Source organism: Cnephaeus nilssonii (assembly GCF_951640355.1).
Source record: "Cnephaeus nilssonii genome assembly, chromosome: 12".
Taxonomy (NCBI): Eukaryota; Metazoa; Chordata; class Mammalia; order Chiroptera; family Vespertilionidae; genus Cnephaeus; species Cnephaeus nilssonii.
Genome location: NC_137083.1, coordinates 51,042,700 through 51,069,449, shown reverse-complemented (window position 1 = coordinate 51,069,449; position 26,750 = coordinate 51,042,700). Strand labels below are relative to the sequence as shown.

General features: G+C 46.0%; 2 protein-coding genes across 4 annotated transcripts; both read left to right on the top strand.

Moving 5' to 3' along the window:
- The first annotated feature begins 1,697 nt into the window (after window positions 1-1,697).
- On the top strand, window positions 1,698-5,026 carry TMEM139 (transmembrane protein 139). 2 transcript variants are annotated; one of them, XM_079786617.1, is made up of 3 exons: window positions 1,698-2,107; window positions 2,639-2,888; window positions 3,370-5,026. In XM_079786617.1, the coding sequence occupies exons 2-3, from the start codon at window positions 2,656-2,658 to the stop codon at window positions 3,782-3,784; spliced, it is 648 nt and encodes a 215-aa protein (XP_079642743.1). In that variant the 5' UTR covers window positions 1,698-2,107; window positions 2,639-2,655; the 3' UTR covers window positions 3,785-5,026. The 2 variants fall into 2 exon arrangements, with proteins under 2 accessions (XP_079642743.1, XP_079642742.1); XM_079786616.1 differs by having other exon boundaries at window positions 2,002-2,888.
- A 306-nt stretch (window positions 5,027-5,332) lies between these two features.
- CASP2 (caspase 2) lies at window positions 5,333-22,113 on the top strand. Of its 2 annotated transcripts, none has more exons than XM_079786602.1 (11): window positions 5,333-5,491; window positions 8,612-8,762; window positions 9,061-9,249; window positions 9,377-9,458; window positions 10,017-10,111; window positions 10,381-10,557; window positions 15,493-15,621; window positions 15,756-15,846; window positions 19,219-19,368; window positions 19,546-19,655; window positions 19,805-22,113. In XM_079786602.1, exons 1-11 carry the CDS (start codon window positions 5,418-5,420, stop codon window positions 19,934-19,936), a joined length of 1,380 nt encoding a protein of 459 aa, XP_079642728.1. In that variant the 5' UTR covers window positions 5,333-5,417; the 3' UTR covers window positions 19,937-22,113. The 2 variants fall into 2 exon arrangements, with proteins under 2 accessions (XP_079642728.1, XP_079642729.1); XM_079786603.1 differs by having other exon boundaries at window positions 9,061-9,228; window positions 19,805-22,110.
- The last annotated feature ends 4,637 nt before the right edge of the window (window positions 22,114-26,750 follow it).

Genomic DNA, 26,750 nt, shown 5'->3' with positions numbered 1-26,750 from the left:
TTATCCTGTAATGCCATCCCTGCCCACCTTGCTCTCTCCCACCTTCCTTATGTTCTCTCCTTAATTTCCAATGCATAAAAGAAACTACAACCTTGTCATCCTTCAGAGCATTTTAGATCTTGCTTCCCAGCAATTTTCAGTTTTGGCTCAAATAAACTGATAAAAATTCTCTACAGGTTTAGACATTCTTACATCTACACTTATTATAAATAAACTGATAAAAATTCTCTACAGGTTTAGACATTCTTACATCTACACTTATTATAAATAAACTGATAAAAATTCTCTACAGGTTTAGACATTCTTACATCTACACTTATTGTTGGCCAATTTCCTTCTATTAGTATATTAACTGCAGACTGACATACTTCTGATCCCAGCCACACTTTTCCCGTATGAAAGCTGAACAGTAAGGAAAATGGTGGAAGCAAAATAACAATCAGCTCTCCTCCCACTCTGCATTCCCAGTGTCGACAGAGACACACTTGATTTACACAACAGCCTTCCTGTTATGTCTCTTCCCTCTCCTCTCCGTCGGTCTGGGATAGAGACTCATCATCATGGGCATTCCACCACTATACACACAGGCATACCACTCCAGGCCCCCCTGCATCCCCCCCCCACACACACCCGACACACACACATAGGCTAACACATGGTCTACTGCAACAGCCAGGCTATGCCCCATGACTGTCCTTGGGATTAGACTTGTGCCCGTTACCTGCTACTCCCCTCCGTTTGTCCAGTGGTAACTCTCTGAAGGCATGGCACCCAGCCTTGTCTATCCTTCTCTGAGTCTCCAGGACAAGGCGTGCTTCCAGCCACTCTGCACCTCCCAGCGTCTGCCTCACCCAGATTTACTGCCTGACCACAACTGAAAGAGTGGGTCCTGGGCCTCCATCGTGGTTAGTAAGCACCTGCTATATGTCAGGACCTGAGTTAGTTGCTGGCATTTAGAGATGATTGAAAACTAATCACTCTCCAAAAGAAGCTCGCAGTGGAAAAGTGTGTAAACAGAAAACTACTATATAAACAGGTAAAGGCTGAGACAGGAGTAGGATGGAGAGCTGTGGTCACACAGAGGAGACAGCCTCCACAGCAGGCATCACCTTGGAGGTGGCTTTTGAAGAATCAAGAGTTAACCATGCCAAGAAGCATTCACACAAACTCGTCTTACAGGTCTGCAGAAAACAAGCAGTTCATAGAAAAGGTACTGTGGCAGTGAAAGCAGGACACACCATTCCAGGCCCACAGCAGTACTTACAGTCTGCAGGGCACGGTATGATCTACAGAGATTAAAACAAACTGTGATCTCTGTTCCCAGGCACAACATATAGTCCCTAAACATAAGGCAAACTGCTCTGAATACACTGCGCATTGAGACGGGATAAGAACAGGTGAATTTAACTCTGGTCCTAAGTACAAAGTTCACTGGGGTGGGGAGGAGAAGCACTCTCATTAAGGCACTGAAGGGGGTGGATGGAGTGAGAAAAAAATCAAGGCGGGGCCCCAAGCGGTCAGCCTGATGGAGAAAGGGGGGAAAATGAAGCCTGGGCTGGAACTCTGAGACTGGGGCAGAAAAGAGGGTGGGGCCAGCGGGCTCCACCTCCTCCCCGCCTCCCACTTCCCCCACAACCTACTTTCTTTGGAGTCTGTTCCGGACTGGTGAGGTAGGAACTCCTAAGGCCGGTGACAGGTGACGGGAGGGTCATGGGATTGAGGCAGGGGTGTAAGGAGGGGGCCTGGCCCCTTTGTAGAGTCTGTGAGTCCTTGCTGTGCAGAGTTCAGGGAACTCCTGACATGGTTGCCTGCGAGTTGCTGCTGTGCTGCAAAGGAAAGAAGTGTCCTCTTCCCACCAACCTCCCAGCCCTGTTAACTGCAGGCAGGAAACTAGAAATGTGAGCTTACTGAGTTAGAGCCAGGAGAGGGTGGAGGACCCGGGTGGATGTGAAGTGTAGAGAGGTCGAGGTTATCTGGCTTCTGCCCATGGCCCTAGGCCTTTGTAAGATTCTCTCAGCTGTGGCCCTGTGGCTATGTTGTGTCATTTTCTACCTCCAACCGAGCATGGACTGACTGGAGGAAATGTGAAGGTGGGGTCAGACACGAGGTAAGTGGCGCCCCCTACTCCCTACTCACCCCAACAGGGTCTTACTGAGGGCCCTGACTGGGCAGCTGGGGAATGGAGGTCCAGTGCAAACAGTAATAGAAAAAGGGCAGGGCCTGCCCCATCACCTGGATTCCAGAGATGCCAGTAAACCCCAAGGCCCCAGGGCCCACCCAGGACTGGATCCTGATGTGGAATGATAGAACTGGGAGAATCCAGGGAAGAAGGAAAAAGGAAGGGAGCCAGGGCCATGACACAGTAAACTGGCTTGATGGCTGAGAATCGGAACTCTTGGGCAGGTGTCCTGGCTTATTCCACACATCCTGATACCCTGGGACCCTGATCCAGTGTGAACCTACAGAGAATTACAGAACTGGAGAGGATACTGATGATCATTTATTTTGGCCATTTATTTGATTTGAGATTGAAGAGCCTGAAACCCCCAAAAGGTGTCTGATATGGTTACTTTGGAATCTGTCCCAGCCATGATGCCAGTTGCTGGTTGAGACACAACAGCTGTGTATCTTTTTGCAGGAGCCTGGGGAGGGGCCATGTTGCCGAGCCAGTGGTGGGGGAGACTGGAGAAGCCACTTCTCTACCTGTGCTGTGCCTCCTTCTTCCTGGGGCTGGCTTTGCTGGGCATACGGCCGGACATCGTCCCTGTTGCTTATTTCTTTCTGGCCTTGGGTAGCTTCTTCATGTTTGCCTGCCTGCTGGCCTGTTTTCTGGAATGGGCGTTCCAATCAGTGCAGCCGGACAGCCCAGGGGCCTCGGGCAATGCTCGGTGAGTCGAGGGGTGGGCAGGATTGAAGGAATATACCGTGCCAATGATTTTCAACTTTTTCCATCTCGTGGCACACAAACTAATTACTAAAATTCTGCAGCACACCAAAAAAAAACATGTTTTTTTTTGCCGACCTGACAAATATAATAGGTATAATCTTGATTCATTCACACCATACAGCTATTGTGATGGCTACTGTCATTCTTTTAGGCAGCCTAAGGGGAAGGTCAGTGCCCTTGACTAAGCAGTCAGGTATTGCCTGTTATAAATTCTTGGAGCACACCGGTTGAAAAATCGCTGCACTGTGCCCATTCTCCCTGTGTCTCTCTAGTCTCTCAGACATACGGGCTCTGCTTTCCACCTCTATCACTGGTATCAGTGAGAGGAGGGGTCAGAGGCTATGGAGGGGTCTTTTGTTGGCAGAAGATAGAAAAGGGCTCCTTTCAGTAAGCCACCAATGACCTTATTTCTCCTTCGTCAGGGACAATGAAGCCTTTGAGGTACCACCCTATGAAGAGGCCGTGGTGTTGGAATCACAGCGCCGCCCCCAAGAGTTGGATCAACCACCTCCCTACAGCAGTGTGGTAATCTCCCCAGGACTTGTGGAGGGACAGCCTGGCCATCCAGAGGGGCCCAGGAGAGCCAGAGTGGAAAGGCGAGTGGGCTCAGAGGGGTCTATGACCCCAGGAAGTGCTGGAAGAGCTCCTATCAGCCTTCGGCTTCGGGGACCACGAGTTGTGTCCACTGCTCCTGATCTGCAGAGCTTGGGCATGCTCCCCAAATTGGAGTCGCTCCCCAGATTGGAGCCTCTTACTCCACCGCCTGACTATGATGTCAGCTTCAGTCACCCTGATGATGACAACGTTTTTTATGAAGACAACTGGACACCCCCCTAACAGACTTTCCCAGGATATATCATATCTCTGCACCAGACCCACTCATTCATTTGACCACTTTTCCCAGTGCCTGCTGGGAACTGGATATCACCAATGGGGATTTTAACCCAGAGGGGAGTTAGGCTACGGTAAGCCCTTCTCAGTTGAGATGCAGGTGGTACAATTTGAATTTTCAGGCGACATTCAGAAACCTAACCCATAATCGTTATTTTCAGAGTTAGATTGAGGGTGAGATGAGACAGTGATCCAGAGAATCTGGAGAAGAAAGAAAAGAAGCAACATCTGAGTGACAGTTACGTTGCCTCTGCTCTGGGTGCTTTGCCTCTATTAGATCACGTAGACTTCCCAGCCTCGTAAGGTAAAATCACCCTCATTTGAAAAATGAGGATTCCAAGGGTCAGAGAAGTTTGATTATTTGCACAAGAGCACAGTGCTAGTAAACAGCATAAAAATAGCTTGAACTCTGATCTTCTGATCTGAAAGCCTATGATGTTCTCAAAACAAGGTAGCCAGGCCATCCGCACATCTCTCAGTCTGTCTCAGACAACTGCTGGTGAGGGATGGTAGACAGAGTGGGGGACCAGTTGTGTCTGCAGACAGGGTGGGCTGAGAGTGATCAGGAATGTGCCCAGTCTCCTGGAGGCACAAGACCAGTCAAAGCTGTGATAACCCCTGCTCCACGTGGGAAGCAGTTCTGGCCCAAGGGCTAGAGAGCAGTGCCCAGTGAGGGGGTCCCCATCCTATTGGGAAGCAGTGGAGTAACACTGCCCTATGGTTAGGGTCTTCCCATTCTGAGAATGGGTGGAGAGGTGGATCAGCAAGGATAAAGCGTGAGCTTCTTGGCAGAGGTGGCAGAGTATCTAAGGATAGATACTCTTGCGTTGTCCAATGGGAAGGCTGGAATCAATTGCACTGACTCTCATCGCTTCAGCCTCACCCCTGCACTCTCACTGCTAGGGTTTTACATCAGCCCCGGCCCTGCTTCCTCACATCCCAACTAAACACTAGATTGTCTGGAACAGGCATGTCAAACTCGCGGCCCACGCGGGCCGCATGCCTGGTTTATTTGGCCCGTGTTTGACTCTGGAATCCTGCGCTGGGAGTTGCTCAACCACCGATGACCTACCCTCCTCTTCAGTGCGCTCCCACACAGGCCTCCAGTCATTGAGCCGGTACCCGTCTGGCGCCTCCTAGTGTTCCCCGCTTCCTTACCTCTCCCCACCATTTCAATAAAGCACAAAGTCCGGCCACACCCGTCTCTGTAAAGTTCTTGCAATAGGCCAGGCAGGCGGAGTGGGCGGTGCGGGGGAAGGAGCCATGATTTCCGCGGGAACCCACGACCAATCGCATTCCCACGTACGGCGGGGCGGCTCCCCGCTCTATGCCCACCCCTTCCTTTTCCGCCGAGAGCGCGCTCTCACTCCATTGGACAGCGCGTCCACCGGAGGCTCTGCGCCTGCGCGCGCAACGAGTGACAGGCGGGGCGGGGCGGCCTCGCCGAGGGGTGGGGCCAAGAGAGGTAGGGCGCAGGCGCGTTGTGGGCCGCCTGTCGGGAGAGGCATGCAAAGGACTCGGAGGCTTTCAGTTTGTTTGGATCGTGGGCGGTGCGTGCACAGCCCGGGAAAAGCGAGAAATGGCGACGCCGATCGCGGGCTCCCGGCCCGCCCTCCCCCTAAACGGGCTAATGACCGCTGACAGGGGACGCAGGTGAGTGAGGGAAGATCCCACGGGTCCTTAGTGGGGCCCAGAGAAGGGGATCGCGCGGCTCAAGCGCGTGGCCCTGGCGCCTCTCCCCACCTTGGACCCCCTAAGGAGCCTTGTCCGAGCTTCCTGCCAGGAGTGGGAAGCCGGGCTGCGCCCCCCAGGAGCGCGCGGGCCTCCTCTCGGCCACGTCCCTCCCTGCCCAGCCTGGATTCGTCCAACCCAGGGGGTGGGGAGGGGGGCTTTGAACAAGGGAGCTCTTTCCATCCCTGCCAAATCTCGGCTTCTCTTAAAGACTCTCCATCTTTAAATCGTTCCGAGTCTTTCGCCTGCATCGCTTCTGAGGAACTCTATCCCCTTAACCGATGAGACCCGCAGACCTCCTGATACTGCCTCATGTGCATTTGGTTTGGATTGACTATATCATGACCCGTATTGCGTTGGGTATAATGACCAGATTTTCGAAGCAGTCAGCACAGGCTTTGAAAGGGTGAGAGCACTTTGAAAGGACAAGGAGGTTCCCGAGGCTCCCCGTGTGTCTCCATCTCTGTCTGCCCCAGTTACAGCATTTAATGGCAGACATCACACAGGATAACGTGTAAGTGCCTCCTGGTCCAGACCCAGGAGATTAATTGAAGACTTCGGAACTGAAACTTGATGGAGGACACTGGATCAAGACTGAGGAACTCTCTTTGTGTCCTTTTGTCCATCCCTTCCTCCCCTTCCAGATGTGTCCTAAAGTTCTAAGATGGTGGTTACCTTTGGAAAGTCCACCTTTGAGATTCACGGCATGATATGGAATACAGAAAGGAGCAGGTGTGTGGAAAACAGAGGATGCTTTCTCAGTGGTTAGAGCGTCGGCCCTCAGACCAAAGGGTGTGTTGTTTCTGGTCAAGGGCACTCACCTGGGTTGCTAGCTGGATCCCGGCCCCCATCCGGGCACGTGTGGGAAGCTACCAATGATGTGTGTCTCTCACCTCTATGTTTCTCTCTCTCTTTCTCTTTCTCTCTATCCCTCCTTTCCACTCTCTCTAAAAATCAGTGGGAAAATATCCTCGAGTGAGGGTTAAAAAAAAAAGAAAGAAAGAAAAGAAAGCAGATGATGCTTCAGATTAAACCCAAGGAAGTTTTTTATTGAAAATCCTAGTATGGAACTTGAAAGGGTTAAGGACTGGGAGTCGATTATTGAATTATGAGTATGGATGAGACAGACTAGGGACAGCTTCTTTCAGAGGTTCTTAATATCATCATTTAAGGGTAGGCCAAAGGTCCTCTGGAGGAATATGGTGGGCATAGAGAGGACCTGGAGAGAATGGTGTCATGGGATCCAAGGGAGGAAAATTTTATTTTGTTTGTTTTAGTTTGTTATTATTATTGTTGTTGTTGTTATTATTATTTTAGAGAGAGGAAAAGAAAGAGAGAGAATCATTGACATGAGAAGGAAACATCAATAGAGAAAAACATCGATGTGAGAGGGAAACATCAATAGGCTGCCTCCTGCATGTCTCCCACCGAGGATGAGCCCAAAATCTAGGCATGTGCCCTGACAGGGAATTGAACCAGCAACCTTTCAATGTGCAATGCCTGGGACAACGCCCAACCTACTGAGCCACACTGGCCAGGGCTGCTTTAGTTTTATGTTCATCAAAAGTTAACAGCAACAGGCACATATTAAAACGAGTATGGCAAAGTCTTTTACAAATGGCTTTACTTTGAGGTTGGCCTCATTACACTTATTTTTACCTGAGTTTTATCATTGTTATTGCTTTGGTATGTTCGAAAGTGATTATTAAATAGTTTTGATTTCTGTAGATTGTGTTGTAGCAGGTTTTTACTGAAAGTTTGCGGTAATAGGAGTCTTTCAAGAAACAAGAAGTTTAAGTGGAATTTAAAACATCACTACTGTTCTAAACCCAAATTGTAACGTAGGTTGGCTGCTTCCAACCCTGGGAATGTGTTCCTGACCACTTCCTCTGCCTTCGGATCCCACATGCTATCTTCTTGGATCTCTCTCAGTTCTTCCAAGACCATGCTTTTTTCTTCTGTAACTACAAATCTCTCACCTAGACTTAAGCCAAGTACATTCTACAAATGCATGGTATTTCCCTGATTCTAAGAAGCACATTGTAGCATCTTTGAGATCAAATGGATCTTTAAATAGGGTTTTAAGTTATAAACTGAAGCTATTACCATATCCCTTTCTCACTGCCATCAGGCTCTTACTACTATCATATATTTGGAAACTGACTAAGCAGGCTGGCGAGCTCTAGATTTACATAAACTAGGCACATAGATAATATACAGTTAAATGGGATTCTTTTAGTTCATAAACAGAAACTGATCTCTTTCCAAACCAGTAGCAAAACTAAGGAATCCTTGAAATAAAGATATCCCTAGTAAACTAAATTACGAAAATAATTTAGCCTTTATGTGCTGTAACTCTTTAAGTGATTTCAAATTATGGTGATTGTGTCCATCATTGGTATTTATCTACTATGACTTCCTGTCATACTTTCTACTTACCCAGTTTTTACAGGATTCTGATAATTTCTAGTCACATTTTGTCACAGGAACTTAAAGTTTGAAAAGCCATAGTTATAATTTGTATAATTAGACTAAATAGTGTGTGTTTGTGTGTTGTCTCATTTACTTTCCATTAGAGCTGGCCGCTGGTTTGAGTTTTTGCCATTGTATCAAATTATTTTATTCTTCACCCAGAATCATTTAAAACTTACATCACTTTCAGCAGCCTAGATAAATAATGTGAAGTGTTTTTTGAAATAATTCTTTTAATTGAAATTGGTCTGTCTGAGGAATATTCCTTCCCATGAATACATGTGTGCTTGTGTGTATTTTTGATAAGATAGCTTTTTCCCTTCCCTAAAGAGACCATTTATCTCAGACAATGCTCTCAGTTGAACATACTCCATAAAGAATTACATCATTTCCTTATGCTTAACATGTTATCGCTCAGTACTTCTTTGATTTTAATGAGATTCGGTAAAATTAACCTTGGTTATTGTAAATTCTGTTCTTTTTGTTCTTCCTGCCCACACCTCTTCCACTCCACTCTTCTGGGCCACATCTTCTGTACTGACAGCCTTTCTCTCTGCCTTTTATCTGTAGGGTATTGGGAGTGTGTGGCATGCATCCGGACCATCAGGAAGCTCTGAAAAAGAACCGAGTGCTGCTGGCCAAACAGCTGTTGCTGAGTGAACTGTTAGAACATCTCCTGGAACAAGACATCATCACCTTCGAAATGAGGGAGCACATTCAGGTATCTGGAGGCGAAAGAGAAAAGCCAAGTAAATTGGTTGTAGAAGTAGGAACAGAGCATGATAAGTGTAAAAAGGGTGCGGTGCCCTATTAAGGAATTGAAAATGCCCTTCTACCCTAAAGCATTGAACAGAAAAGGTATATAATTCAGGAATAATGGGAAGGGCTTCAACCATGTTGTTTTTCCTGTGAAAGGAATTCTTGAAATGGATGATGACATTTTTAGGAAGCTCATCTGGAGAAATGGAATTATAGCTAGATATGTAAATATGATTTCATGTTTTATTCTTGTATTATAGGCCAAAGTGGGCAGTTTCAGCCAGAATGTGGAACTCCTCAACTTGCTTCCCAAGAGAGGTCCCCATGCTTTTGATGCCTTCTGTGTGGCCCTGAGGGAAACCAAGCAGGGTCACCTGGAGGACCTGTTACTCTCAACCCTCTCTGGTCTTCAGCATGTACTCTCACCGGTATGGAGCCCTAGACACGTGGTGTGTTGAGAAGGGTTAGTTTGGTGGGTAAGGAATTTATGACACAGGGTGGGGAGACTAGATCTTTGTTTTATTGGGACTAGACCATCTCCCTGAGACCTTGCACGGGGCTCCTGATTTCTTACAGTTGAGCCGTGACCACGACTTGAGTCTGTCTTTCCCGATGTGTGAGTCCTGTCCTCCTCACAAGCAGCTCCGCCTGTCTGCAGGTGAGAATTGATGGGGTAAAATGGGTCCCACAAATTGACTTCCCTTTTCTTAACTGGTATCTGACTTTGCCCTGGAGTGATAACTTTTCATTCATATTGGGAACAGTTTCCTCAGTGAATTTGTTCAGGACTAGCAGGGCAGTTTAGATGGGTATTGGTTATCCTATTTCCCTTCCATCACAGATGATGTTTTTATGGTAATTGGCCCTTGGAGCAACTTGTATAGGTAGGAAATTCCTGCATATAGTTGGCCTGTCTCCTCTATGAAGCTGAGTTATTGTAGAATGAGGAAAGACATCATCAGCCACTAGCCTGCTGATTGAGATGCTTTGTGATTAAACAAGGCTTTTATATATCCAGTTCAGTTATTCGGAGACTTGAGTACCTAATTATATTTAGGCTAAGTAAACAGGTCTCTGACCTCATGGATCTTACAAATTTAGGGGAATGGGCAAGACAATTACCCATTAAATCCCCAGTTCAGAGGGTGCCTGAAGTTATGAAGTGCTAGGATTGATGCATAGATTGTGTGCTAGCTTTTGGCTTTCTGTGCCACAGATACTGTGGAACACTCCCTAGACAACAGAGATGGCCCACCCTGCCTTCAGGTGAAGCCTTGTACTCCCGAATTCTATCGAACACACCACCAGCTGGTGAGTCCGGCAAAATGGCACGAGGAAAGAGTTGGGAAATGAGATGTCCTTTCTGGGCATGTGAACTTAGTTTGTGTACACATTCTGTCCCTGTTTATTAGTCAGAAAGTCTTTGCTGGTGGAAGTCTTCTATGGGCATATTTCTGTCTTGACCTGGTGGGGTTCAGAAGAGTATGATGTCTGTGTTTTCCTGAAATGTGTCACCTAGTTGGGGAGGCGCAGTTTCTGTCTTCAGGAAGCTCTGGGTCTAATTGGCGTCCCCTCCCCAGGCCTATAGGTTGCAGTCTCGGCCGCGTGGCCTGGCACTGGTCCTGAGCAACGTGCACTTCACTGGAGAGAAGGACCTGGACTTCCGCTCCGGAGGGGATGTGGACCACAGCAATCTAGTCACCCTCTTCAAGCTCTTGGGCTATAATGTCCATGTTCTACTTGACCAGACTGCACAGGTACCCGATGCAGCATTTGGAGCCAGAAACCACTGCTGCTTATCTGCTTGCTGGGCTGTGTCTTACTAGTTACTTTACTCCTTACCTTTTTGCTCACTCTTTTCTGCCTCTCACCTTGCAATCTAGTTTTTATTTTTTAAAAAAGAACTAGGGTCAGCCAGCTACTTCAGTGTTGATTTCTCAGAAGGCTGTGCTCTCCCTGCTGAGTAATAAAAGTCCACGGTTGGGTTCTCATTTTTTCATGCTCAGCAAATTAACCTTTTGCACTCGGATGTCGAGTGTGACTTGACACGGTTAGCATAGGTAGCAGGAATCGAGAAAAAAGCAAGCGAGTGCAAAGGGTTAATTCCCCATCACTCAGGGAGTGAGGAGACACTGAGAGTCACCCAACCAGCTTAGAAGGATATTTCTAAGCCAAGGCTACACAGGACATTTATTTCTTGGTTAATCATAACAGGAGTCTAGTTATTATTGTAAAGATTACTTTGACAGATAAAATTGTTGCAAATGAGAGTTCGCTGGCATTGCCCTTGTAAATATTGTTTTGTGGCAGTTTAATGAATTCACATATAGGAAAATTCCTTGTTTTTAAGAGTTGGGTGGCCACAAGGCAGATCTTAGGGTAAATTACTTCTGGACTAGATGCCTGCAGATCATAAGCATCATTATGAGTTATTCCTCATTAACCTCAGTTAACCAGCTACACTTCCAACTTTATTACCTTTGGCTATTTCTGTTTTGAAATTGTAATAGCCAATTGGTGAATTAATATTCTTCAGAATAGTAGTACTTTCCTGCACTTGCCTTTTGGAATGTCAGTGGTAAAATTAAAGTTTCTGGGAGATTCACTTTGATCTTTTGAGGTACGGGTCTCTGTTTTGTCTTCAACATGGTCTGCGGTCTCTGTTTCTCTCTCTCAGCTGTCTTGCTTCTGTGAGGAAAATGATGTATTTGCTATACTTTGGTAAGGCCAGTTTCACCAGTAGGTTCTCAGGTGTTCTCCTTTGCATGCTGTTCTTGCCAGCTTTCCAGTAACAGCTCTTGCAGAGAAGTAAGGCCACCCTTGCTCCAAGCCATGGCTGAGCAGCTGCTTCAGTCATCTAGTATTCAAGTAGGTCATCTGCTTTCCTGAGAGGTCTGTTGGGAATCAGCCATGATTCCTACAGAGGGAATCCTGTTAGAAAGTCTTAACAAGAGGAATGCTTTCTATGCTTCCTTACAGGTTCTGCTCTGGGAATTTATGCTGTCCTGGTTTTCCATATTGTGTGTAGTCAGTGGGAATCTTACATGCATGATAGTGAAAGATACAATCGTGAGTCACCAAGTCAGCTGTATACTGTTGTTTTCAGAGACAGTCATCAGAACAATGTGTGGATCTATGAGCCCATTTCATAAACACCATTCCTGTTTATGTTAAACCTGATGCAGACTCAATCAAAGACCTACTGGATTCTCATTATCTGGTTACATTGTTCTGTAACTGCAATTGTGGTAACATCAAATTTTGAGTACCTTATAATGGGCAGACTGTTAGTACCAGAGATTTAAAAATGCGGACCTTGAGTTCTAGGGACCTCAGTTAGATGAGAAAGTCTTGACAGCAGCAAAAAAGGAAGCACGTCTTATATATTCCCAAGGACCAAGCAAAATTTGAGACAGTTTCTTCTACAATAGTTAAGAGGAAGAAACAATTGCCTGGGTAGATATCATCTGAAGGATAAGTGGAGACTTGAACTGGCCTTGAAGGACAGAAGTTACTAAGGTGAGAGAAGTGGTGAAGGGATTCTAGGCAGGGAGAATAGCGTATGGACAGGAAATGTATGTGTGATGTTAGGGACCTAGTAGGTGAACCAAATGCCTAGGGCAAAAGAGTGCCAGAAATAAGATTGAAGATAAAGGGACCAGAATGCCCGGGGCCTTGGATGTCTTCACAAAGGAATTAGACATCCTTGTTTTGACATTAGAACATCATTAGTAATTCTTTAGCAGAAAGTAATGCATTATTCACGTGATGATTCAGAAAGATTAATATGACACCATTGTAAAGAATGGAGTAGAGGCTAATGGCAGGAAACCCACTTTGGAGTTAAAATCATAATGTCTAGTGCAGCAGTCACCAACCTTTCGGACCACACGGACCACCAGTTGGTGATCGCTGGTCTAGTGGACCAAAAGGGAAAGAATATATGTGAAAACAGTATAATGGCATGGTTGTACTTTCATTGCTTGGTGACTGAATGACTGCATATAAAGGGAGATGGAAAAATTAAGTGAGGAATTGAGGGCCTCAGAGGAAGTCAGGACCAAAGATGTAAATTTGGGAATTACTTGTGTAGGAAAAATAATAAGAATATGAGATCTTTGAAAAAGAGTAACAAGAGCAAAAGGCTTAGGGCTGAACCCTGGGAGATAGCCCTCCATGTAGCCTAATCCTCAGCTCTAGAGATTCAGAGACGCGAGGAGGACATTGCAGAACCGGTTTCTGGCAGTGGCCAAATGCTCAGATGCAGTACGATCAGGTCGGCACAGTGGGGGTGAGAATTTGGTGCACTGCACATCTGCACTGAATACTTTCTTCCTGGAAGGACCTCGCAAGAAACTCAACTCTTGTTATATAATTATTTGGCGAGCAAAGAAACAGAATCCAAAAAATTAAGATCCCCTCTTTTTGCCTTCTATTACAACTTTTTTACTTTCCGTTTAAAAATTGGAAATAGTAAGTAGTCTTAGGGAATCCTCTTTTCTTGACAGTGTGAGAGCACTCACTGGTCTTTCACTGCTTGTGTTGGTTTTCATTTCTTCTCTTTGGCATCAAAGTCTATTCTCATTGCATCTCCCTCATGAGGCTGCTAGTTCTAGAATTACAAATTCATCATATATAAAGAAATAACCTGTTTTAAGTGGCAAATTTTCTTTTGCTATATGGTATTGGTTGGGTCGCAGACTGCTTTGTGAGTGTAGGGACAAGCAGTGGGTCATTCCAGGAAAATGAAGCTATCCACAAAATTTTTGCATATAATTTCAGATGGTTTGCAGGTTATTCTCTTCTCCTGTATCCCCCACCCTCAGCCAAAAATAAAGGCAAGACTGCTCTTTAGAGAAGTACTGTAATTTTATCTGAAATAAAGCTGCAGATCCCATTTTAAGCTATGCTACCTTGGAAAAATTTCCCCAAATGACTAATCTCCATTTATTTAAAGATTTAGTCGTATCAATTCAGTTACAAAGTATGTGTTCTTACTTTGGACTTTCTTGTCGTCTATTTACTGACCTAATAATTTCGCTGAAGTTCAAAATGTTCGTCTTTTTATTCCCTTCCACAAAGAAACTTAACTTCAACTACTACTTGCTAAATTGTTATGGTCATCTCCAGAGGAGCCTTTATACTTACGTATTCTCTTGGGGTTATACTTAAAACAAGTCAATTTTGTCTATCTTTTATTACCTTAAGATTTCCAATATTACGGTCAGCTTCTACTTGCCCAGAAAATATACATACTTTTTCAACAGAGCCAATTTCTCCATTTCCAGTTATGTTGCAGACTTACAAGTCTTATATAATGAAGTCTCAATTATGTGCAACAGAAGTACAGTTGGCCCTTGAACAACACAGGTTTAAACTGCACAGGTCCACTTACATGCAGACTATATATCCCCAGGTTTCTCATTCGCAGATTCAACCAACCTCAGATGGAAAATAGTATTTTCAGCCCGCTGTTGGAAATCTAAAGATGGGGAGGGCTGACTGTATGCCTTGTTCAATTAGTATCAGGTTTTATATTATGGTATACTTTCGATTGATGGGCCAAATGCCTAAAGTAGAGAGGTACTTGTGTATGGCAACATAGTGCTAGATAAACAAAATTCTTTTAAAACATTTTATTTTAACATTGATTTCAGAGAGGAAGGGAGAGGGAGGGAGAGATAGAAACATTAATGATGAGAAAGAATCATTGATCAGCTGCCTCCTGCACACCCCCTACTGGGGATCAAGCCCACAGCCTGGGCATGTGCCCTGACCAGGAATAGAACCATGACCTCTGGTTCATAGGTCAACATTCAACCACTGAGCCACAGCGGCCAGGCAATAAAGCAAGATTCTTAAATTGGAATACAAGGTTGATTAGTAATAGGGGTTTTTTGGGGGGGTGGGAAGGAGATAATATTGTTACCCTTAATTAGACATACACATAATAATAATGGCAGGTCTTTGCAGGATGTGCCAGACATAGCTATAAGCCCTTTTTTTCCTTACAGAATGGGCTTAGAGTCTTGAGGGACTTAATAACTTGTACCAATTTTGAACCCAGGGGTCAAACTTCGGTCTGTCTGTCTGATCCCGTGGCCTATGCATTTAGTCATGGCCCTGACAGAATTTTCCAGACAGCATGCTCCTTCCTGAACAAGATGTTTTATACAGACATCATCACTGTCTCTGGGCACTTCAGATCTCAGACAGAAAACAGCATAGAAGGTCTGCTGTTCTCTAGATCATGGTCCTGTTAAGCCCTTTGTCGAGGAGCAGTTTATTTCCTTGTGGCCCCATAGGTGATACTCATTCACCGCTCAGCAGGTGGTCCCCTGTGACACTAATGTACAACAGTATTTGCTCAAAAGAAATCTGGTTGGTAATAGGGGGGTGGATAAAGTTAACTAGCTCTTGATTAGCTTCATTAGTGATGTGCTTTAATCCAGGAGTTCTTAGCATATCTCAGTCTGTGAATTTTGTGCCATTATATTCAGAATTCTGTGTCTGAAGTCATGCATTTTCTAGTGAATCCATGCTTTTTCTAGCCTCTCAACGCGTCTCTGACTTTACTTATCATTGACCACAGAAATCACTTTTCCTTCTAATAATTTAAGGTTTCAGACACCACAGAAAAGCTTATATTGGTGCTGACTATAGTGAACAACACTAAAAGGTGTTTCTTTTAGGAAATGCAAGAGAAACTCCAGAATTTTGCCCAGTTGTCTGCTCACCGAGTCACTGACTCCTGCATTGTGGCCCTCCTCTCTCACGGCGTGGAGGGCGGCGTCTATGGTGTGGACGGCAAGGTGCTTCAGGTGTGTACAGTCTTGTGGATGGTGCTGGATCACGGCTGTCACCTTCGGCCTGTGCTGGCTGCTGCCGTGTGTATAAGACTCAGAAGGTCCTACTGTCCACTTACCCTCCCTTCTCCCTTATTCCTTTCCACCAGCTACAAGAGGTGTTTCGGCTCTTTGACAATGCCAACTGCCCGAGCTTACAGAACAAGCCGAAAATGTTCTTCATCCAGGCCTGCCGTGGAGGTGAGTGCCCTGCAGGACGAGCACCGGGGTGGCGGCTCCTGGGCAGCCTCCCCCCAGCTCTCACTTTCCTGTTTGCTCCTCTCAGGTGCTATTGGATCCCTTGGGCACCTCCTTCTGTTCACTGCTGCCACCGCCTCTCTTGCTCTGTAAGTGTCCCCGATGCATGGGGTGTGCTGGGACCTGGGCAGCCCATGGCTCTCAGGTCGGTCAGCTCTCTGCATCGCCGTGCCTGTTCTCAAGACTCTTTTCTGAGGACTCGGACTTTTTTCTGTGCTTACCAGTAACCTGATGTGCTTTTTTTGTTACTTCTTCCGGTTAAAGATTTCCTGTCCCTCTCACTTTATCCCTTCCTCTTTTTCTTCCTCTATCTCTTGTCCCCTTTTCCACTTTCTCCTTTTTCTCGACTCTTCACCTACCCTGCCATCCTTGCCTCCCTGCTTCATCATCCCTGTGCCATGCAGGACAGCAGGTACCAGTTCAGCCCTGGCTTCCTTCTCCTGAGCTGCTTCCCTCCCTCTTCTTTCTTGAATGCAGTTCTACCCCAGGACTCGGACTAGGCTCAGCAGACATGCGGGCTTACTTACTGGGAGGAAACCAGTGATAACAAAAAACTAACTGCAATCAAATTCTGCCTCTACCACTGATGTCCCTCTGTCTTCGTTTCCTTGATATAAAATGTGGAGAATCATCAGGCCTATTTCATAGAGCTTTTGTGAAGATTAAATGAAATAGTGCATAGGAAGGGCCTGCTTAGCCCAGTGCCTGGCTCCTAGTAAATCCACCAAAACTGCCAGCTGTGGCTGTTATAACATGGTCAGTGTTTTCGAAGGGCTTATAGGTTGGTTTAAAGGTCACTTCGTCTAAATATTCAAATAATTATTTTTATCTGTTGTATGTTCAACACATGTAAATGACTAATAATGTTTTTATTCTCCTAATATCACCAAAGAATATCATTTATTAAGGTCCTACAACATGACTAGGACTACACTAGGTAGTGTCACAAAAGCAAAGGAAAATGTGGTCTCTCCAAAGTGCCTACAAATTACTTGGAAAATACAGCAGTATACCTGAAGTAGTTTTGAGTAGTTAAAGGCCTGAAGTAAGTAAGGGTGAAATTAGTGAGATACCAAACATATGAAGACGCAAGTTGTAAGGAGTAGGTCATTTTAGGTCAGCTTAGTTTGAAGAGATTTGGGGGATATGATGAGGCTTAATTTGGACCCAGAATGATAAGATTTACATAGATATGGAGTAGCAGATAGAGTCTTTCAGGAGAAAGGGTAGGGGGGTGGTGTTGATAATAATATGACAAGCACAGCACAGCAAGATTAAAATCATGACCCCCTCCCGTCTCCCCCGAAAGAAATGATGTGCTGAGTCAGATGTATGCCCGGATGTAATTTAAAAACCGAGCGTCTGTAAGTATATAGTGAGATGTGGCCACAGGAGGTAGAGCCAGCTGGTTATAAACCTTTAGTCACGACTGAGATTTGGGGCTTCAGCAGATAATAGTATGAAGCTTTGGGAGCTTAAATAAGAAATTATGTGATGATTTTTTCCCAGGACGATCACCATGGCAGGAAGCTGCACTAAGAAAAGAGTATGTGAGGCAGGAACTTAGGTTTTTATTCACTTGCTGTTTTCCTAGGCCCAGAGCATTGCCTGATAGATGTATGGTAGCACTTAATAAATAGTGAATGAATGGATAGAGACTTTAGCGATAATGTGGAAAACAAATATGGGGATATTGGAAAGAAAGAACTAGTAACGTTTATTAACAGATCTGAGGCCTGAAGGTAGGAAAGGAGTTTCCTTTCTCTTGAGGGACACATTCAGCTTGGCCTAGTTCCTTCAGGAGGTGTCAACAGCAAAATAAAATGAAAGACATTCATGATCATTTTCTCCTATATTCAGAGATATACACACACTGTAGATCTGGATAGGGAGAAATGGCTCTGAATCTGAATCTTCTCTAAAATTAAGTACTTAAAACTTGAGCTCACCTGTCTTCTGTATTTAGTTAATATGGTCAATGTCTATAACAAATATCACCCTCACCTGGCCAGTGTGGCTCAGTGGTTGAGCATATGAACCTAGAGGTCAGGGTTCGATTCCTGGGTAGGGCACATGCCTTGGTTGCAGGCTCAATCTCCAGTAGGGGGTGTGCAGGAGACAGCTGATCAGTGATTCTCTCTCATCATTGATGTTTCTGTCTCTCTCCCCATCCCTTCCTCTGAAATCAATAAAAATATAAGTTTTTTTAAAAAAAAATACCACCTTCTCCGTATTCTATGAGGGCAGAGACTTTTTCTTCACTGTCTCTCTAGAGCTTAAAACAAAAACAGTGACTGGCACATGGCAGTTGCACAATAAATCTTTATTGGATCAATGAATCTTGGTTGTTCCCCCCCCCCCCCCCCCCCCCATTTCTTCAAGCTTCTCTTTCCTTCTAGGCTCTCTTGAATGTTGCGTGGAGCAGGCAATGTTGTGAAAAAGCATACTTTTATCTTTTGTGTGATGAGTTGTGTGTCTTCTCTGTCTCTCTTTCCTACCGACACACCCCCTCACATTCCCCAAATGAAACAACATCAAATAAGACTGTGTCTGGGAATAGGTAAGGCCTCAGTCAAGAGGTGGGGCATTGCTCAGGGTAGGTTGAGAAACTACTGCGAAAACTTTTGAATATACAGTAGGTCCTCGGGTTATGTCGGAGATCCGTTCCTACGGTGCGAGGTAACACGATTTTCGCCGTTAGTTGGAACCCACCTGCATAAGCACGTACATCACTCACATGGAGCACATACACAGCAGTAATGAAGTGAAACAATAAAAAAAATTTAAAAGAAAGATAACATTTCCTTACCTTTACTTGTGGTAAATAAATAACAAAAACATAAAGCACATATGTACATACGTCAAAATGACGGAACTTTTTTTTTTAATATAAATGGGAGATGGTGACATAACCACAAAAGGACGTACGTCAAGTTATCAATATTCTATTGTGTTTTGCAATAAAAAGCACCATGACTCGGGTGCATTGTTCAGTGAGCAAGTGAATCATGGACAGAGGCGGTTTTTAGTTCTGTTTACCAGGGTATGTGACTCAGCACTTTCCCCGTCTTGCACAGAATAGACAGCTCAGACCATGTGTTTGGGTACCCCCCGGGGTAATGGATGCATGCAGGGAGAGGAACGGGAGCAATTTTTTTTTTTTTTTGCATTTAATTCATCAGCCCTAGGTTGGAGGCAGCAGCTGGAAATGGCTCTTCCCGGTCAAGGTTGTAGGGAACTTGGGCTTGTCTATGACGGGCCCAAGAAAGATGAGAGGAAATAACATCCTTGTCCACTCTGTCTGCCTTCCTACAGATGAAACGGATCGTGGGGTCGACCAGCAGGATGGAAAGGGTCACGCCCTGTCCCCTGAGTGTGAGGAGGGTGATCCTGGTAGACAGGAATTGCTGAAGATGCGGCTGCCCACTCGCTCAGACATGATATGTGGCTATGCCTGCCTCAGAGGTATTGTGAATTCTAGAACAGTCCAAACGATTACACTCTCCTATAGACTTGCACTTTTTCATGTACAGCTCTGATGGGGGCGGGTACAACGTGCCACGGACAGCTAGTTTGGGATGTCCAGCTGTGCAAGGGTGTCCCATGACCATCACACTGTGGTGACTTTTGTCCTGGTTGTAGGGACTGCCGCCATGCGTAACACCAAACGGGGTTCCTGGTACATCGAGGCCCTCACTCAAATCTTCTCAGAGAGGGCTTGTGACATGCACGTGGCCGACATGCTTGTCAAAGTAAGTCGCTCAGTCTGGCTCTGAACCTTTTGCTCTCCAGGGTGTTGTGCCTTCCTCCTCCCTTGCCCAGTCACCGCCGCAGTCTCTCCACCCTTCCTGTGAAAACACCAGATTCTCAGACTTTGGACCCTTGGTTTTTGCCTTTCCAGGTGAACGGACTTATCAAGGAGCGCGAAGGCTATGCCCCCGGCACAGAGTTCCACCGGTGCAAGGAGATGTCGGAGTACTGTAGCACCCTGTGCCGGCACCTCTATCTGTTCCCCGGACACCCTCCCACGTGACGCCACCGCCCGGCACCAGGGCCACAGATGGTGTGCTGGAGCTTCTGCAGGATCGCGGTTTCTGTCCTTCCCTCTCAGGGACTGGGAGTTGCAGGCTGGTTTCACAGCCTGCCGTCCTTGACATTGAGTCCCGCCCACAGGCTGGTCCCCCCTGTGTGAGGCTCTCTCCCTGGGCTGGCCCTGGCTGGACTGGTTGCCAGCAACGTTTGGCTGCCGTAGAGGAGCCTGGTGAAAGGTGTGTGAGCACGGGGGCTTTATGGAGAGAGGCATGCAGGTCCCCTCCACGTGTGTGCTCACTCCTGCCCCGCGCTTTTGTAGGTAGCATTGTGGTCATTGCTTTTGTTATGTTGGTTAAGATGTCTCGGAGGTCACCTCCCGTCTTTCATATCCCAGCCCCTTTTGTCCCAGAGTGAGAGTCCATTTAATGTAGGCATTTCCCATGTGGCTTTGGAAGGACAAACAGGACTAGAGACACACGCTGCTGCTGTGCGTGTGGAACAGCCTGTGCGTTCCTCCCGTGCAGCAAGGCCACTGCAGGAAGGACAGTGCCACCTGTGGCTCCTCTGGACTCAAGGAACCCGAGCTTTCAGCAGAGGCTAGGGGTCGGATGCCTTGTATCTGGAACTCACTTTATGCAGGGACGTCCCCAAGGTCTTTTCTCTGAACTTTCACTGGAATGAGCCTGGCAGTGCCAGCAGGGGCAGGTGAGGGTGGGATGCTTCCTCATCCTCTAATCTGTCACCTTACCTTCTCCCTTTCTAGTTGTTCTCTCCCTGCTTCCTGCTTCTCCCCTCGTTCATGATATCCTGGTTACTGCTGCCTCCAAATCCGTCTAAAATACTACTTAATTGGCTGCTCAAGGATGTGATGTAGTTCCTTGTTCCTGCTTTCTGTTTCAGTGTTAAATCCCCTTGGATAGTATATGGCCTATTTCCTTGTCCCCTATGTCTCTCTGTTTCAGGGAGGCCTTTGCTAGATGGCTATCCATGTTTGTTTACCCTAGGAGCCGTCCTTATCAGTGCTTACAGGAGACTTTCCTGTTCCTGAAGGCCTCTCTGACTTCCATTCTTAGTACACAATCTAATATCAATATAACAGATTTGGTTTTTAAATATAAATCTTGATCATGTCACTCACCTGCTTGGAACCCTTTGGTTTCTTATTACATCTCAAAATCCAAACTCCTTACCTTGGCCTACAGGCCCCACCTTCCCCTTGAACCTTATTAAGTACTGCTTTTTCTCTAAGCAGCAACCCAGTGGCTTCCTCAGTTTCAAACATTCTGAGCTCTTTCCTGTCATGAACCGTCGCAGACACTCTCTGGGGGTCTACTGAGTGCCATTCCTCATCACTTGATTGGGTGGTTTATTCTTCAAGTGTCAGCTTAAATTCCACTTTCTTGTGGAGGCCTTCTCAGGCCATTCTGTCTCTAAATGATCTTCTATGTGTATTCCTGTGCCTGTTTAATTCCTTCATTGCACTTTTCATAACCTATGATAATATTTACTTGCTTCCCTTGTTCATTCTGTCTCCTCTACTAGAAACTCCATGAGGGCAAAAACTTTTTTGTTCATCAATATGTACCCAGTGCCTGGCACATGCTAGGGCTTCAGTAAATGTTAAAAGAAGCAACCCTAGCTAGAATCCTACTTTTTGACAATATACACAGTTTGGTGTTTTTTCGTGTGTTTTGTTTTATTCACTGGTATTATCCCCTGAAGATATGTCACATTGAGACAACTTCCTCTACATCTCCCATGGGGCCTGGCACAGTGCTCGGCCTGTATCATAGTTCAGGTGCTCAATAAATGCTCATTCTGTGAGCCAGGTGGTTCGGAGACTTGTAGCCAAGTCCTCCCTACCCCTGGATCAGTATTGTATGGAAATATTTGGGTGATAAACCTTTCACTTCCCACTGCCAGATGTTGCATTGCCATCAGGTGCCAAATAAATGCTTATATTTATTACTGATATGTGTCTTATGTCTCTGTGTCTGCAGACAACCTTACAATTCCCGCATATTTTTCTTAGCCCCTTATAGCATCCCTCACCACCTCACAAGGCATACCCCTTCTTATTTTGCTGCCAATTTTTTAAAATTTTTTAAGTTTTTCAATATATTTTTTAAATTGATTTCAGAGAGAAAGGGAGAAGAAAGAGAGGTAGAAACATTAATGAGAATCATTGCTCGGCTGCCCTCTGCACGCCCCCTACTGGGAATCAAGCCTGCAACCCAGGCATATGCCCTGACCAGGAATCAAACTGACCTGGTTCTTAGGTCAGTGCTCAACCACTGAGCCAAACTGGCCGGGCCCTGCCAATTTTTTTTTTTTTTTTTTTTTAGATGTCCAGGTTCACACCTGAGATAAGCCCATCTTAGTTGTCATGACCACCAGCAGCTGCCCATAATATGGCCAGCACTGGCATTTCACACAGAAGAGATGGAAGAGTCATTAGCAAGCAGTGTTGCTTCTGAATTATTTCAAGTGTGGGGTGAAGGCTGGAGAAACAGACTGGGCTGGAACTGGAGGATGAGGCGTGTAGAATTCCATAGCTCATGGTTCAATTTGGATTTCGGGTTTCCTAGGGTGAGCATAGGTTGTAAGAATTCCGGAGCAGCCAGGGTCAGATCTAAGCAGTGGGCTGTGTGTAATTGGATTCTCAGGGTGCAATGTGTATGAAGCAGACCTGGAGAGGCAAATGTGCCAGTGCAGGCGGGCTCTGGAGGCTCAGCAGGAGGGGACATTCTGCAGGAGCATGTGGTGGGAAGCAGCTGGGGCTGAATGTAGAGGAAGAGCAGAAAGGGACTGAGTGGAGTGGAAGCATATCAGGTGGAGGGAGGGGAAGTGGCTGAGAAGACCACTGGGGCAAAGGGCATGGGGAGTGGACTGAAGCTGGTTGGCTGTACTGTAAGACACAACAGTGGGATATCCTCAAGGGAGGGAAGGATACAAAGTCTAGGAGAGGTTAAGAAAGTACTGGAAGAGTGGGGCTAACATTAGTCCCTGTTCTCTGGATAGGAAGGCTTTTAGGAGGAGTGACACATTGGGATTACAGAGGAGCATCTGTCTCAGCCCGATTCCAGGTCCTCCCCAGCCCCGCCCTTGAATAAGGGTATCAGGTTGAAGTTCAGTCTATTCCCTTCCCCATGCTAACCTCTGCCAGGGGATTCTCTTCTAAAATTATCTCCGAGCTGGGGCTGCCCTCCAGCCTGTTTCCTCCAATGGGAAGAGAACAGGAAGAAATGAAACATGGGGGAAGGCCTCTCATCTGGGGAAGTCATTAATAATCACTACAACTGACAGTATGTCGCAGGCACTGCTTGGAGCCTTCCCATTCTCCACAGTCCCATGAGGTAGTCACTTCCCATTTTACAGAAGAGGAAGTGAGGCTCAGAGACTTCAAATATACAAAAAAGCAAGTAACGGAACCTGAAGGGCATGGGCTTGGAACCAAGTAGATTTGAAGGCTGGCTCAGTCTTTTAAGATGCTAGAGACCTTGGCTAAGGTACCTAATCTCACAGAACATCAGTCTCCCATATCTAAAAATGAGAAAAATTATTTCTACCTTCGAAGGTCTCTATGAGGATTAAATGTGATGATGTAGGGAAAATCACATGGTGTTAACGCATTAACTCTCACAAAATAAAGCTTCAGTTTAATGAGAGTTCACATTCAGTGCTTACCAGGGAGCAAACACTATGGTAACTTTTTTTAAAAAATCCTCACCCATGGATATGTTTTTATTGATTTTAGAGAGAGAGAGAAACATTGATATGAGAGAGAAACATCGATTGGTTGCCTCCCATATGCACCCTGACCAGGGATCAAACCTGGAACATAGGTATGTGCCCTGACCAGGAATTGAACCCCCAACCTTTTGGTGCATGGGACAAGGCTCCAACCAACTGAGCCACCACAGCAGGGCTACAATGGTAACTTTGCATGCATTCTTTTATCTCCGTAACCCTCTAAGTCACTGCCTTTCTGAGGACACTGAAGCTAGCATGTGAAATAAGGTCACCTTGTGTGTGCACCTTTAACTAACAATATTGCATCTGTGACTGTTTTCCTAGCATGAGATTTTCTCCCTCCTCACTTTAAGGGGCTCTAGATTTTTTCCCACCTGAGACTAATGACGACGTTATTATTCCATCTCAGCCCTAGTTAGGTAGAGAATAGGGGGAAAGTGTATCGTACTTGAAAAACCAGAAGAGGGAGGAAGAGACCTGTCTGTCCAGTGCTATCGGGAGGGCCTCGTGGAGCGCAAGGGAAGGAACCAAGGATTTTTAAAGGGTCTGGGAGGCAAGGTCAAATGAGTACAGGAGAAATTACTGCTATTTGGTCACTTCTGACAATCTTCCTTCAAATAGCAATTCCATAAACCTATACTAGGTTTTAATCTTTTAGTATCATGGACCTTAAGAAAATCTATTTAAAACCTCAGAAGAATATATATCTTACACAGTATACATATCTTTTTTAAATAAAATTTTTAAATGTTTTTATTTATTTTAGAGGGAGAAGAAAGGAGAGGGAGAGAGATAGGAACACTGATGAGAGAAAAACATCAACACACCCCTGTACGCCCCATTGGGGATGGAGTCTCAAACTGGGCATGTGCCCTGACCGGCAATCAAACCAGCGACCTCCTAGTGCCGTGGCCGGCAAACTGTGGCTCACGAGCCACATGCGGCTCTTTGGCCCCTTGAGTGTGGCTCTTCCACAAAATACCACGGCCTGGGCAAGTCTATTTTCAAGAAGTGGCATTAGAAGTTTAAGTTTAAAAAATTTGGCTCCCAAAAGAAATTTCAATCGTTGTACTGTTGATATTTGGCTCTGTTGACTAATGAGTTTGCCAACCACTGTCCTAGTACATGGGCTGATGCTCAACCACTGAGGCAATACCGGCCGGGCCAGTATGCATATACTAGAGAATACATGCATGCCTATGAATTTGTTTCCAAATTAAGAGCTTTTCACAGAACTCCCCAGAAGTCCATCTTTAGCCGTCCAAATAAGAACCTAAGCACTGTACCCATGAGGAGGTGGGGTGGGGGATGGGCACAGTCTACATTTTATTCTCTTGCAGATGATAACCCATGAGACCTGAACGATTTATAACCTCAAACTCCAGGGATTCCGCTCACATTCTGCTCTAGCAGCTGTAGGTTTCCTTGGCCCTCCTCATTTCAGAATCTGGGTTCCAGAATTGCAGCAGGTGCTTCTTTTGGCTTGGTCAAGTGTGAGGGCTTCCCCAGTCCCACCAATCTCTGCCTCCAAATCTCAGAATCCATAACCATACCCTGACTTTCTCCAGAACAGCGAAGAAATAGGAATTGTCTTAGATATTTGTTTGTTGGGATTATCAAGATCCTACAGAACTGGCTACCTTCAGGAGAGCCATACTCCACAATGTTTTTTTACTTGGGCACTGTATTTTCTTTAAGACAGTATTCCTTTCATCTCACACCAACCCCTTAGAACGCCTTCCTTATCTTCTGCCTGCAGAGATTCAGTCCCTCAAATGGGCACATGTTTATCTTTGTGGGTGGGTAAGATTATTCGCCTTTGAGCTCGGAAAATTTGTTAGAAAAGGTACGTTTGATGGTATCCATCATCCCACATGGCTTGGACAGATCCATTTAGCCTAGATCCAAATTTACTTGTAGACCAGATGTTTAGTGTCCCTCCCTATCATGCCTGAACTTGGACTGTCCTGGGACAGGCCTCACTTGGTGATGGATCTTAAACTACACAGTGGCTCATGTTTACAACTTTTCTTCTATAGTAAGGAGTTCACAGGAGAAAGAATGTCCTAGGAAAATTGGCAAAAAAAAAAAAAAAGTGATGCCAGATAGAATAGTTTGTCCTTGGCCAAAAATGATTTATTGACCTGAAAAGGGGAAGAATAGTAGAGTACTTCCCCATCATCATTTATGTTCGTGGGTTCTCATGAGAAATACTCCCTTCTCTCCTCTGCATCCCCCTGCCCCTGGCCCACTTCCCCCTGTTATCTAACCCACTGGATAGACAGGTGGGCACCCCTCAGTCCACACGGAAGCTGAGTGCCTCCCCATAAATCCATGATGCTTGTGCACTGACACTTCTCAGTCTGGGAAGTGGTAGAAATGCCAGAAGCCAAGGCTATCAATCTGCTTCCCACAGCGCCCCACACCCAGTGGGTGACAGATAAGGTGGGGTCAAGGGATGGCACCAAAGCATTATTAGCAGCCCCTGGCAGACAGAAAGGCAAACCTGGAGGAGAAAACTGAACACTGATGGGTTGGGAGAGGTGGTCTGACAGACGAGGACTAAACCTTGGGAAGATACAGAACAGGGAACAACTCAGCAGGGAAAGATGGGAGAGCAGCATCAGTTACTCCCCCAGGTGAGTTACTCTCCAGTGTTTCCAGACCTTGAAATCACTCCGTCCGTGTCCAGCACCACAGCCTGGTGTTCCACATGCTGGAGAAGAGAGGTGCGACCCTGGATGGTGTAGTTTTAACACGCTCTGGACGCACACAGGTTGGAGAGCACGCTGAGCAGTTTTCCATCCTGGTCTGGGCGATATTTATAGAGGACCAGTGGCTGGGGGCTGGCAGCCTCCTAGTGACTAAGGAGGGGGACAGTGCTGCTGCCCTGCTGAGGGAATTCCCTGCGGGGCTGTCCCTCAGGTTCTCACCCCAGCCCCTCCCCCGCACTGCTCTCACACCTGCTTCGACCCCAAGCAGATCAGATGTGGCAGTGGGGGGGTCATGTGATGGAGAGATGGCTATAAATAGCTGGGGGTGGGCATGCTGCCCCAGACGCC

Bases quoted from the DNA above. Each gene is read 5' to 3' on its own strand.
- CASP2 (XM_079786602.1), top strand. From the start codon at position 5,418: ATGGCGACGCCGATCGCGGGCTCCCGGCCCGCCCTCCCCCTAAACGGG. The intron at 9,459-10,016 runs GTGAGAATTGAT...TCTGTGCCACAG, and splicing joins GCAGCTCCGCCTGTCTGCAG to ATACTGTGGAACACTCCCTA. The intron at 15,847-19,218 runs GTGAGTGCCCTG...GCCTTCCTACAG, and splicing joins CATCCAGGCCTGCCGTGGAG to ATGAAACGGATCGTGGGGTC.
- TMEM139 (XM_079786617.1), top strand. From the start codon at position 2,656: ATGTTGCCGAGCCAGTGGTGGGGGAGACTGGAGAAGCCACTTCTCTAC. The intron at 2,889-3,369 runs GTGAGTCGAGGG...CTCCTTCGTCAG, and splicing joins GGGGCCTCGGGCAATGCTCG to GGACAATGAAGCCTTTGAGG.